Source organism: Myotis davidii, unplaced genomic scaffold, assembly GCF_000327345.1.
Source record: "Myotis davidii unplaced genomic scaffold, ASM32734v1 scaffold1047, whole genome shotgun sequence".
NCBI classification, from domain to species: Eukaryota; Metazoa; Chordata; class Mammalia; order Chiroptera; family Vespertilionidae; genus Myotis; species Myotis davidii.
The window spans coordinates 714,055-726,602 of NW_006298367.1; the positions used below are offsets into that span (position 1 = coordinate 714,055).

General features: G+C 56.7%; 1 protein-coding gene across 2 annotated transcripts in view; it reads right to left on the minus strand.

Annotated features, from left to right (window-relative positions):
- ITGAL (integrin subunit alpha L) overlaps positions 1-12,548 on the minus strand; it is a 37,487-nt gene that overhangs the window by 4,032 nt on the left and 20,907 nt on the right. Inside the window, exons 18-28 of one of the 2 annotated variants that reach the window (XM_006774093.2) lie at positions 11,822-11,911; positions 9,808-9,861; positions 9,654-9,727; positions 9,238-9,379; positions 7,092-7,202; positions 6,891-6,970; positions 6,699-6,785; positions 5,265-5,340; positions 524-637; positions 232-288; positions 52-150 (exon numbers count right to left, since the gene is read on the minus strand). In XM_006774093.2, coding sequence (XP_006774156.1) covers positions 52-150; positions 232-288; positions 524-637; positions 5,265-5,340; positions 6,699-6,785; positions 6,891-6,970; positions 7,092-7,202; positions 9,238-9,379; positions 9,654-9,727; positions 9,808-9,861; positions 11,822-11,911 — 984 coding nt within the window. Of the gene's footprint in view, positions 1-51; positions 151-231; positions 289-523; positions 638-5,264; positions 5,341-6,698; positions 6,786-6,890; positions 6,971-7,091; positions 7,203-9,237; positions 9,380-9,653; positions 9,728-9,807; positions 9,865-11,821; positions 11,912-12,548 lie in introns of both variants that reach the window. The other variant, XM_015570692.1, reaches the window with a different exon arrangement.

Sequence of the window (12,548 nt, forward strand, 5' to 3'; positions counted from 1 at the left end):
AGCCCCCCACCCCCGCCCGCAAGCCCTCCTGTGGGTCACCGGCAGTGCTACCTTGATCTCCCCCACCAGCTCCACAGTCCCGGTCACTCGGACCAGGATCTCCCGCTGGAAGGCCACTGGGCAGCGGAACTGGGCTCCAGGCAAGCAGGGCTGCGGGGAACAAGGACAAGCAGGGTGAGGGCCTGCCCTCCCGCCGGCGGGCTGCCCGCCCCTGCACCCACACAACCATACCTCAGCCGCGCTGGGGGGCCGTTCCAGGCTCTCATTGTGACAGTGGACAGGAGGTTCCTAGGAACACGGATTGGTTAGTCCAGAGCTGAGAGGACCCTGGCCGTCCTCGCCACCCTACAGACCTGGGCGTCCTGTTCTCCCCGCCGGGCCCTGGGCAGAGTCAGACGCCCCCGAGCGGGACAGACACCCCAAGCGGGACAGGCCTCCTCCCTCCTCACTCCCCGCCCAGCATCTGCACCCTCTCTGACGCACCCCCACAGACCTGGGCACTCTCTCGCTGGGCAGCACTCACCATCTGCACAGCCCACGTGTGAGTGATGGGCCCCTCACTCTGAGGCACTGGTACCCCAATCAAGGCCTCCAGGGCGGGCACGTTGGGGTCATGGGCAAACGGCTGAATCTTCACCTGGTACAGAGGACACATGGCTGCTGAGCCCTGAATGCCAGCCACCCTAATGCCAACCCGACTCCAGTCCTCACTGGCTGAGGCCCACTTGTTAGGCTGTGGGCACCCCTGCCCCCGTCCTCAATGACACGTGTGGGTCACATGTATCTCTCTGCCTTCTCCACATGGCAGACCCTCCCCGTCCTGCAAGTCACTGCTCAATACCATCCTGAAAGTTCGCCTCAAGAACAGGGCAGCTGCCCACCCCTGTGCGTCCACAGCATCCTGCTCCCCAGTGGGATGGCCACGTGTCTGCTCGCGCATCCATAGCTCCACTGGGCGGTGGGCTCCCGAGAGAGGAGCTGTGGTTTATTTCACCTGCGGTGCACTACTGCTTGGCACAGGGACCAGCACATAACAGGCCTCAAGAAAAGTCATTTTCTGAATGAGTAAAAGCATGAATGACATTTAACAAGGCTAGCTGCAAGAATTATTTACACAATGCGGGTGGGGAAAGACTCATTTTGGCAATTGCATTGACCTAACGTAAGAAATATTTCCTGAGTACCTTTTGTACCAAAGAGCTAGCCGTGCTCGGGCGGGAAGGCACAGAAATGAATAAACGTGAACGCCTCCGGGAGGCCAGGCAGGGAAATATATATCCAGTTTGAGGCATTCTATTATTTACTCTCTCAGCAAACCTTTGTGGACACTTTTTATTTTATTATTTGTTTTAAAGAGGGAGAGAGAGAGAAACATAGATGTGAAAGAGAGCATTGGTCAGCTGCCTTCTGCACGCCCCCTACCGAGGACTGAGCCCAAACCCAGGCATGTGCCCCGACTGGGAATCAAACTGGTAACGTTCTGGTGCATGAAATGACGCTCAACCCACTGAGCCACACCGGCCAGGGCTGCAGATGCTTTTAAAATGTCAGTTAGATTAAACCAAAAAGACCTATTGTCAGAGGCAGCATCTGAATTTAACTGTGAAAGATACAGGAAATGAACAGGTGAAGATGGGGGCCGGTGTCCAGACAGAGAAAGGAGCGCGGGCGACACAAGGTGAGTGTGGTGTGGCCAGAGGGAGGGGAGGTGCTTGGGGAGGGAGAGGAGACAAGTCTGGAAAGGAGACTTGGGATCAGACTGGGGGGCCCAGAAGGCCTGGGGGCACAAAGTCGGGGGAGGCCGGGGAGTCACGGGAGGCACCCGTGGAGGGTGGTGCCAGGGGGCTCTGCAGGCACCGGGTGGAAAGCAGTGGGAAAGGCGGTCAAGGCCCAAGCTCGGAGCCGGCCGGTGGTCCAGGAGCAAGAAGACGAGACACTCAGTCTGAGCAGTCCTGGGGACGAGGGGAGAAGTGGGGCAGACAACACAACGTGAGGAGGCAGTGGTCCAGGCGTGTTGGAAGGAGAAGTGTTGTTTGAGGGGAAGAACTGGGGCAATTAAAGGAGTCTAAGCAGCCCTGGCTGGTTTGGCTCAGTGGATAGAGCGTCGGCCTGCAGACTGAAAGGTCCCAGGTTCGATTCTGGTCAGGGGCACATGCCCGGGTTGCGGGCTTGATCCTCTGTAGGGGGCATGCAGGAGGCAGCCAATCAATGATTCTCTCTCATCACTGATGTTTCTGTCAATCTTTCCCTCTCCCTTCCTCTCTGAAATCACTAAAGAAATATTTAAAAAAAAATAAAGGAGTCTAAGCAAACCAGAGAAGATGCTGGTATAGGAAAAGATAAGAAAATGAAAACAGCCCAAATGTCCATGATCTGATAAACGCATAAATCCAATGTAGCCTATCTTACAAATGGAATATTATTTGGCAATAAAAAGGAATGAAATATTGATACATGCCACATCATGGATGGACCCTGAAAGCACTATGCTAGGCGAAAGAAGCCTGTCACAAAAGACCACATGCTGTATGATTTCAGTTATATGTAATGTCCGAATAGGTAAATCCATGCAGAGAGACAAAAGTAATGGTGGCCAGGAGCTGGGGCAGGGAGGATGAGGGAGTGACTACAGATGAGCACAGGGCTTCTCTTTGGAGAAGTGAAAATGTCCTACCATGAGATTATGGTGATGGTAGCACAACTTTGTGCTTTACTAAAAATACCATCATCTTGTATACCTGAAGCGGGTAAATTGTGTGGTATATGAATTATCCTGAATAATAAAAGGCTAACATGCAAATTGTCTCCTCGGGAGTCTGACCGACCGGGAGTTCAACTGCTCGCTATGATGTGTGGTGACCACCAGGGGGCAGCGTGGAATGAAGGAAGGCCCTAAATGTCAGCCGGCAGCTGGGGGAAGGAAGGCCCCGACCAGCCCTGATCACTGGCCAGGCCTAGGGTTCCTACCTGGGCACAAATTTTGTGCACCAGGCCTCTAGTATATAAAGCTGTTCAAAGACCAACAAAAAGAAAAGGATGGTAGGAAGACGTCCCAGTGGAGATGAGTGACACGCTGCAGGGACAGGAGAGCTGGAGAAGGAGGAGGGACACAATCTGGAGTGTCAGTTGAAACGGGGACACGGACCCCATGGACACTGACACGGAGCAGTCGGTAGCGCCAGCCCAGAGCCAGGCACTGGCTCTGAGGCAACAGCGGTGATGACAAAGGAGAAACAGACAGGACCCGCGGGCAGTGTCACCATTTACTGAGCACTGCGTGCGAGGCCTCTTCTGATTCCCACTAAACGCGTCCTCTCTGTGGTGGACGATGCTCCCACCCCCCTTTCACAGATGAGAGCACTGAGGCTCAGAGAGATGCACGAATTTGTCTGACGCTATCAAGCACCAGAGCTGGCATTTCAACTAGAGCACTGTGCTCCGTCTCCGTCCTTGGGTAACAGTGGTAACAATAACACCAAGACAGATAAGCTCACAGACACCTCCCGTGGCCAGGACGAGGCTAAGCACTTGCAACGTATTTCCTCATTTGCTCCCCAGGACAACTCCATAAAGTAGGTGTTATCATCCCTGCTTTATAGATGGAAAAGCTGAGGATCAGAGAGGTTAAGCGAACAGTCTAGGGCCACACAGCTGTAAACGGCAGAGTTCAAAGAGGTTTCGGATCGGCCGGAAGCCTGTGCGCCTTGCCAGCGAGGAAGGAGGTCCCGCGGCCCAGCTCTCACTGGGCTTCAGGCCCGCCGAGCTCAGAATAAACCTCCATTGTGAGAGCTGGCCTCCTCGTGGCAAGAAGGGCCTGGCGAAGGGGACAGTTTCAAAAGAGAGGGAATGGATCGCCAGCGTCCCACCCTGGCCGGGTCTAGTGCAAACGGAGATCACATTAGGGTCGTTAGCAGGAGTGGCTGCGTGGAGGGCCAGGCACTGGGCCAGCGGCTCTGCTCACAGCGCTGGGGGGCCGCGAGGCGGATGGACGCGTCTGGCCCTGCAGCCTCTTCTGAGGGGAAGAGGGGCTCATGGGGCTTGAGCTGGTTCTGGGCTCCGGGAGGCAAGACATAAGGAGGCTTCCGGAATAGCCGGGGCATCTCAGGGCTGCAGCACAGCACCCACCTCGCCCCTCGAACAGCCCACTTCCCAGGCACTGCCCGCAGCGCTCTACAGGGAGGACGCAACCCACTGCACCCCACGGCCACATCCACGTTCTTATTTCAAACTCCATCTGTGAAGGGGAGCTGCGGCGCGGCAGGTAGGTCCCTGCCCAAGGCCGCACGGTGTGCGAATGGCGGAGCTGGGTTGGGCCCGGGCCGGCCCGGTCATACGAGTGCCCTGGTCCAGCTCCTGCGGGAACTGGGAGCCAGCTCAGCTGTCTGAGCCACACGCTCCGTGTCACTGCCTAGGGGCCTCTCCCCCAAAGGCCATGCTCCCTGGTCACAGTCCCCGGGAGCTGGCTCCAGCCCTGTCTGGAAGGGGCCTGCACAGCGCGGGTCCCTATGGCTGGGTGCCTCTCTGGTCTGCCCTGACTCCAGAGCGGCCCTGGGTGAGACGTGTCCTCTTTGGGCCTCAATTTTCCCGGCAGTCAAATGAAACTGCTCTTGGCTGGTCACTGCCCAATCCTTTCCGTAGGGTCCACTAAGAAAGCCTGAGGCTCCTCACGCCTCGCCCTCAGGGGTGGCCTCCTTCCGAGTTCCGCAGTGGGGACCGCCGTTAACGACAGGCCTGAACTTCGAGGCTAAACACAGGGATCCTCGTATTCAAATAAGAGCTTGAACCTGACCTTTCCCCCCATCGGCTGTCTAACCTGGGCCATTCCTGACCTGCCTGGGCCACTGACCTCGCATCTGTAAAACGGGAGTGGCGACGCTTCCCCCCGGTTATGGCTCTCCCCGGTGGGTGTGGGAATCCTGCGGGCCGTGTACATGAGCACCAGGCACAGAACTGGGGTTTGGTGAGTGGACAGGGACCCTGTTTCACCTGCTGCTGCCCAGAGCCTAGCAAGGCACCTAACCTAGAACAGCGCCTCGTAAACGTTTGAATGAAAAGTGGGATCCCTCTCCCGCCGGCTGGCCCTCGGGTGCTGTGCTGCTAAAGCTGCGTCTCCGGCGGTGGGCAGCGGCCAGGGCGCTGTCCCGGACGCACAGAAAGGGCTGGAGAACAGCAGAGGCCGCACCCCCCGCGGCGAGGCCCCCTCGGTCCAGGGAGAGGCTGCATAGATGGGACCCTCAGGCACCTTTTCACACTGCGGTTCATACCTGGTAGGTGTGCTGGACATGGTGGACCTTGGTCCCCTTGGGGGTGAAGCTTATGTAGAGCGTGGAGTTGTCCTGGCTGTGGAGAGAGAAGAGCAGAGGTAGAAGGGGGAGAGGACGGCGACCCAGCGGCCACCCAGGGGGCTGGGCCAGGGGAAGCCTTTGAGTGGCCAGCACTGGAGGGGACCTCGCCGGCGACCGCGTCATCCTCACATCGCCCGCTATTTCCCTCCGGAGACTAAGGCTGGTGGGAGGGGTCAGCCTCTTGCCCAAAGCCCAGGGGGTGCCTTTGGAGCCACGCTCTCCCCAGCACACACCACCTCACGGGGTCGCCCTGTGCTGATGCCACCGCTCATCGCCTACACAAGTGTGCCAGCCTCCGGCCGCCTCCCCACCCATCTCTCCCTCGACCTTCCTAACAGCGCTCTTGATCCTGCCACTCAGCACACAGAATCCAGCAGAGACTCCCAGCCCCACAAGGTCAGGTCCCACACAGATCCCGGTCTGCCTGCTGCTGGCCCCGCACAGACCTGTCCGCGGTTGGCTGCCTCCATGCCTTCTCCAGGCTGTTCTCCCCGATGAGAACATCCCCCTCCTCCCTGGCCCTTGTCCCCACGCTCCCGACCCCGGCTCAAGCCCCAGCTTTCCCTGCCCCTTCCACCTCTCCTCCAGCCCACACCGTCCTTCCTGGCTCTGATTTCATAGTGTGCTTCTGACAATAGCATTGTGTCCGGCATTTGTTTCAAAAGCACCAGAGACCCTGGCGCAGGCCTGCCCTGTGCTCATCCCCCTGAGACACCTTGAAAGCCACCCTCCAGTTCTCTGGCTTCATCTCCTTTTCTGCAAACGAGGAAATCCAACGATGACCCCCCCGGGCCCTTCCTTCCACAATATCCTGAAACCCACTGCTTCCACGTGTGCAGGAGTTCGGGCTCTGTTATCTGAGTACCCGCTCCGCGCGGGCAAAGCCACGGAGAGCTTTCCTCTCACCTCTGCCCGCAGCGCTGGGCAGGAAGGAAGGGGGCCCAGCGCAGCTGAAAACTAAAGAGCTTGGCGGGGGCCTTGGACTCAGACTCAAGTTCAGATTCCGCGTCAGTGCTCCTGAGCTGCAGGACTCTGAGCCTCCGTTTGCTCGTTAGTGAGCTGCGGGGCACAGCTGCTCCCCGGGCCTGGACGCCCCAGGAGAGCGTGGGCTGAGCGGTGCCGCACAGTCTGGGAAGGTCAGCACGTGCTCTTTCTTCCATCAGTAAACGCTGATCTGACTCAGGGCTCTTAAAGGGCCTTCGCTCTTTTGTGTGTTGAAGACTCTTGGGTTGTAGCTGGAGTCAGTTCTAATGACCCCGGGGTGGGGGTGGTTGACGCCCCTGGAACAGGGAGGGGCTTTGAGGGACAGCTGGGAGGCAAGGTCTGGGCCCTGGGTCGGGAGGCGAGACCCACCTTTCAGTGAGGATGTTGATGGGGTACAGGACCGGGATGCTGGTCGTGTCTGAGTTGTCCCCCAGGAGGCCCAGGTCCTCGTTGTCACTGCATGGGGCAGGGAAAGGCCGCGTTGAGAGAAGGGCTTGGCCTGAGCTGCAGGGCAGCGTGAGTCCAGGGCAGGGGTGTGGCGGGGCAGCTGGGCCTGCTCACCAGCTCACGTTGGCGTGCAGCCGCACAGAGTCCCCCCAGGAGCTGTTCAGCACCGTGTGAAACATCACCTGGATGACAACCTGGCCGGGAGGGAAGGGGGGGCGGGTGAGGAAGGGCCTGAGCCCTGGGGCACCACAAAGCCCCCAGTCCAACCCCATATCACCCACGGAGTGCTCACTGCCTCCGGCCTGGGGCACTCACCGAGCTGCCTGCTTTGAAGATGGGAGAGCTCACGTTGCAGGACAGGCCTCTGGTCAGGAGCGGGGGCTGCTCGGGGAGCTCCTCGCAGCTCAGAGGAAGCTGGCTGTGGGGCTGGGGGTGAGGAAGAGGACAAGTTTCTCAGCGGCCAGGCCACCGACCCCAGCTCTGCAACCTCTCAGGGCGTTCTCAGAGGGGCGGGGCCAAAGGACAGGGCACAGCAGAGGTCCGAGCTGAGTGTTTGCTGAGGCGCTATTTCCAACAGGGAAAAACTGGGAGCGACCGAGCAGTTCAGAGGCAGGAGTGGGTCAGCAGATTGCAATGCCCTCACAGGAGAGGGTATTGGGAGGGGGTTAAACTGCTCTTACAGCGACACATTCAGCCACCACTTTTAAAGCGCTTGATCGAAGCAATTCAAAACCATTCATCGTCATAGCCCTCTGCGAGGAACAGGTTTCAGCCGCAGCGGGGATAAGCAAACAGGTCAGGGCAGGGAGCTGGTAGGGGCTGGAGCACAGGCTGTCTGCCTCCACAGCTCAGCACTAGATGCCCCTCGAGGAGGCACTGGATGTTGCTGTGTAAGAATAAGGCCGGTGCCCACCGACAGACGAATGAGAAACAGTGTGGTCTATCCATGCAACGGAAACTTACCTACAGTTAAAGGGAACGAACTTTACACATGAACCTCAACAACATTATTCTGAGTGAAGTCATACAGACACAGAAGGACAAGTATATGATCCCTCTCGTGGGAAACATCCAGAAGAGGCAAAGGCATAGACGGAAAGCAGATTAGAGTCACATGGGAAGAAGGTGGGGAACAGGAAGCTATTGCTTAAGGGCACAGAACTTCTGAAATGATGAAAAAGTTCTGCAAATAGATTGCGGTGATGGTTGCACAACATCACGAATGCACTCAAAGCCACTGAACTGTATGGTTAAAATGGTGATGTTTATATTACATGTATTTTACCACAATAAAAACATTAAAAAAACATGGAGAAAAAAATGCCATTTTACTAAAAAACAAATATAAAATAGATAAATTGTCCTAGCTGGTTTGGCTCAGTGGATAGAGTGTTGGCCTGCGGACTGAAGTGTCCTGGGTTTGATTCCAATCAAGGGCACGTGCCCAGGTTGAGGGCTTAATCTCTAGTAGGGGGTGTGCAGAAGGCAGCTGCTCAATGATTCTCTCTCATCATTGATGTTTCCATCCCTCTCCCTTTCCCTTCCTCTCTGAAATCAATAAAAATATATAATCCTATATAATAAAAGCCTAATATGCTAAGTGTCTGGCCGTTTGACCAGTCGCTATGATGTGCACTGACCACCAGGGGGCAGATGCTCCAACCAGTAGGTTAGCTTGCTGCTGTAGTCTGGCTGATCAGGACTGGGCGAGATGGGCCAGACATGCCCTGGACCCTCCTGCTGTTCCTCCCTTCCCCGATTGTGCACCAGTGGGTTCCTTCGGCCTGGCCTGCACCCTCTCACAATCTGGGACCCCTTGGGGGATGTCAGAGAGCCGGTTTCGGCCCGATCCCCGCAGGTCAGGCCGAGGGACCCCATGAATCCGTGCACTGGGCCTCTAGGATATATATATATAGTGTGTGTGTGTGTGTGTGTTATATATATATATATAATGCAATTTGTATGTATAAACAAGGATAAATACCAAAATATTCAAAGTAGTAATTGCTGAGCTGTAGAAGTATGGGTGATTATCTTCTTTAAATGTTTCTATAATTCCCAAGTTTCTGTGGGGATCATGTATTACTTTTGTACTAACAATTTTAAAAACACAAGTTGTATTTAAGACAACCCAGGCCTCAAAAACACATTGGTCGCCTGGCGGGGGCGGAGCTGGGTCTCACGGCCCCTGGTGCATGCTTTGGCTCAGCAGGCCCAAGAGCCCCTGTCAGGGGGACCCTCTCAGATTCCCAGTTTTTGGTTGTGGAATCTGAGGGTCAGAGAGGGTGAACCTCGTATCTCAGGCCACACGACCTGAGGGTGGCCATCGGGCTGCGAGCCCAAACCTGGCCCGAAGACCTCTGCGGGCCGCGGTGCCCATGCCTGGCCGCCTGAGTGTCCAGAGGCGGCGGACGCTGCAGGACGCGCAGGGAAGCCGGGCGGGCCCTGCCTTCTCGCTCACCTTCAGCATCTCCACTTTCCTGAAGGAGAGACCCCGGGGGAAACCCAGGCTGAGCTGGACCCAGTACGCGTCTTCGCCCGAGTTGCTCAGGGTCAGCTCCACGGCGAGGCTGGCAGAGGGGGTCAGCCGCAGGACGCTGGATCTGGGGGGAGACCGGGAAATGTCCCGGGGGTTAAGGTGAAGGAAGCGGGATCGGAGGCGGGGCCTTCGGGACTGCGGAGTGTGGTGGTCCAGACAAAATAAACCCACAACAACAGCTCCTGCGCGCAGGCTTGATGTTTTGCAGCCTCGTTTAACCCTGACAGGAGAGCCGCAGGGATTGGCATTTCTCAGAGAAGGAAACTGAGGCCCAGAGAACACATCTCGTGAGTGCGGACGCGGGCCTTCCGAGGGGAGCAGGAGAGAGCCTGACAGACCTTGCAGGGGAGAAGGACAGCCTCAGGTCTGCCTCGCATTCCTTGTCCTCGCCACAGTTCTTCTCAAAAGGGATCTGAAAAGCCCAGGAGAAAGGTCAGGAGGCTCGGGCCCCAGATCCGGGAGGCCCCCCCGCAGCCCCTCCTCCCCTCTTACCTCCTTCGTCTCTGAGTGGGGGGCGGGCCTCAGGATGGGCCGGACGTCCTTGCCCTGTTGAACACGAGGAGTGACAGGAGCGGTTAGTGCTCAGGCTCTGCGGGGCCAGCTGTGGTCGCTGCTCCCAGGACCACACCCTCCCAGGGCAGGGCCCACCCCCCTGACTCAGCCCAAGGCCATCTGTGCAGCCGTCCTCTGGTGGTAGCTCCTTGCGGGAGGCTGAGGATCGGGGTGTCCATTCCCTCTCTGGACAGGAGGTCAGGCCTGACAGAGCAGCCCACAGCTCCTCCTGGCCCAGCTCCTTCCCTGGCAGGAATGTCCTCTGGGCTCACCGGCTGTGACCTTTACTGGGCTCCCTCTGTGACCCCAGCACCCCCTACAACAGCTCTCTAGAGTCTAGATCAAGGTCAGTTTTTGCAACATTTCCAGAGCTTCCACTCTGGGCCAGGCCCCATGCCGGCACTGGGTATGCGCCAAGAACCAAATGGACACGCTCCTGCCCTCCCAGTCTGGTGGGAGAAACGACCTGGCACCTTCAGGCTTACGGGGGGACATGTAGAGGAAATGTAGGAGGAAATCCCACCCCACACGTGGGGATTGGGGTTGGCCTTCCTGAAGGAGTGGCCTCTCAAATGAAATCTAAAAGATGAGCAGGAGGGAGCCCAGGGAAGGAAAGGGAGGGGTGGGGAGGACGGGGGGAAATAACAGTCCACATAAAGGCTCGAGGCGAGAGAGACTGTGCCTGTGCAGGGCCATGTGTCCGAGGGCAGGAGAGAGAAGCCCGCCCAGATCCCTGGGTCTTGCAAGCCCTGAGAGGGAGTCGGGACTTCATCCTGAGCATAATGAGATCACAGAAGTATCTTATGGGCTATCAGTTGTACGTTCTAGAGCAGCGGTCGCCAACCAGTGGTCTGCGGGCCACTGGTGGTCCGTGAGGTCCGAAAGGTTGGCGCCCGCTGTTCTAGAGAGATTCCAGCCTCCTCTGCTTCCAGGTCAACCGCCAAGCAGCCTCTTGACTTCCTTGAGGGGCAGGGGTCCTGGCAGCCTCTGCCGACTGCTCCAACCCAACCTCAACCTTCATACGGATTCCCACCACCCGCTGGGCCACAGCCAGCCCCCAAATGGGCAGTCAGGGCCTCTGTCTTGCTCAGCTGTCCTTCTGCCAGAAGCCAAGCCCACCTCCCATGTGCCTGGAACTTACCCCCTACCTTTCCTGTGCCCGCTGCCTCTCCTCTCTCCACCTACCCAGAGCCACTCATCCTGCAGGACCCAACGACAACGGCGCCTCCCCCAGAAAGTCTTTTTCTGACAATAGTGACCGCAGATCACTCTTCTACCCTGAGTTCCTATACACACAGCTGGCTTTTCAAAAATTTGTGCCAATGGCCGAGTGCTGGTTGTCCCCATATATCCTCCCTCCCATCTACCTTCAAAGTAGAGCCACCAGCCTGATTGGCGTGGCTGAGCGTCGACCTATAAACCAAGAGATCATGGTTCCATTCCCAGTCAGGGCACATGTCTGGGTTGCAGGCTCAATCCCCAGTGTGGGGTGTGCAGGAGGCAGCCGATCAATGATTTTCTCTCATCACTGATGTTTCTATCTCTCTCTCCCCCTCCCTTCCTCTCTGAAATCAATAAAAATATATTTAAATAAATAAAATAGAGGCTCCATTTTTAAAATCTGGTCACATGACCACATGTGTTTCTCAGAGTGTTGTAATCAGGTGTGACCATGTGACTATGTTCTGACCAATGAGATGCATGCCCTGAAGAGTCCATTCATCATTTCTTCCCCTGGAGAAGCCTCAGAGCCCTCCCTGATTCCCCTTCTTCCCAATCTTGCTTTTCCAAATTGCTCTTAGATACAAACTCCCATAAATTCCTCTCCTGCTTAAGTAAGCCATAGTTGGTTTCTATTGCTTTAAACCAAAGACTCCTCTATAACACAGTGTTGTTAATTGAATTTCTACTCTCCTCTATTTCCTGTCGATTCCCCCAGCTGATGTCTCCTTACCGCCCTTTGGTCTCTCGGTGTCTCTTCTTCCTCCCAGAGAGAGAAGTTCAGGGAGACGTTGATGGGAGAGATGAGGTCCTGAATGCATACCTGAAGGTGAAAAGAATACAGCTAACGGCAAGAGTTTAACCTTTGCCACACTTCCAGGGACATGCACCCCTTGTCCGGGTTTTATAACTGATGGAATGCTGGTAACTAGTTGTCTTCGTACTAGTAGCAGGAATACATTTACTCCACATTGGGGTTGCTTCTCAGCCCAGGTGTCATTCCTCAGCTCCAGTTCCACACAGACATTGCTAAGCCACCACAGGAAGACCCCGAATCTTTGTCCAACTGCTCTAGGCAACCTTTATCAAAGTCTGCACCAAAAAAAGACTATTCTAGAACTAGAGGCTCAGTGCACAAAAATCGTGCACTTGCGGGGGGTGTCCCTCAGCCCAGCCTGCGCCCTCTTGCAGTCCAGGAGCCCTCAGGGTATGTCCGACTGACGGCTTAGGCCCGCTCCCAGTCGGACATCCTTAGCGCTGCCGCAGAGGCAGGCCACTGCATGCACCAGCCATCAGCCCAGAATGTGGCTAAGCCACTGACCACCAGATTGGCCAGCTGGGGAGGAACCACAGGAGGGCTCCAGGGCATGTCTGGCCCATCTCACTCAGTCCCAATCAGCCGGACCCCAGCAGCAAGCCACCCTACCAGTTGAAGCACCTGCCCCCCTGGTGGCCAATGA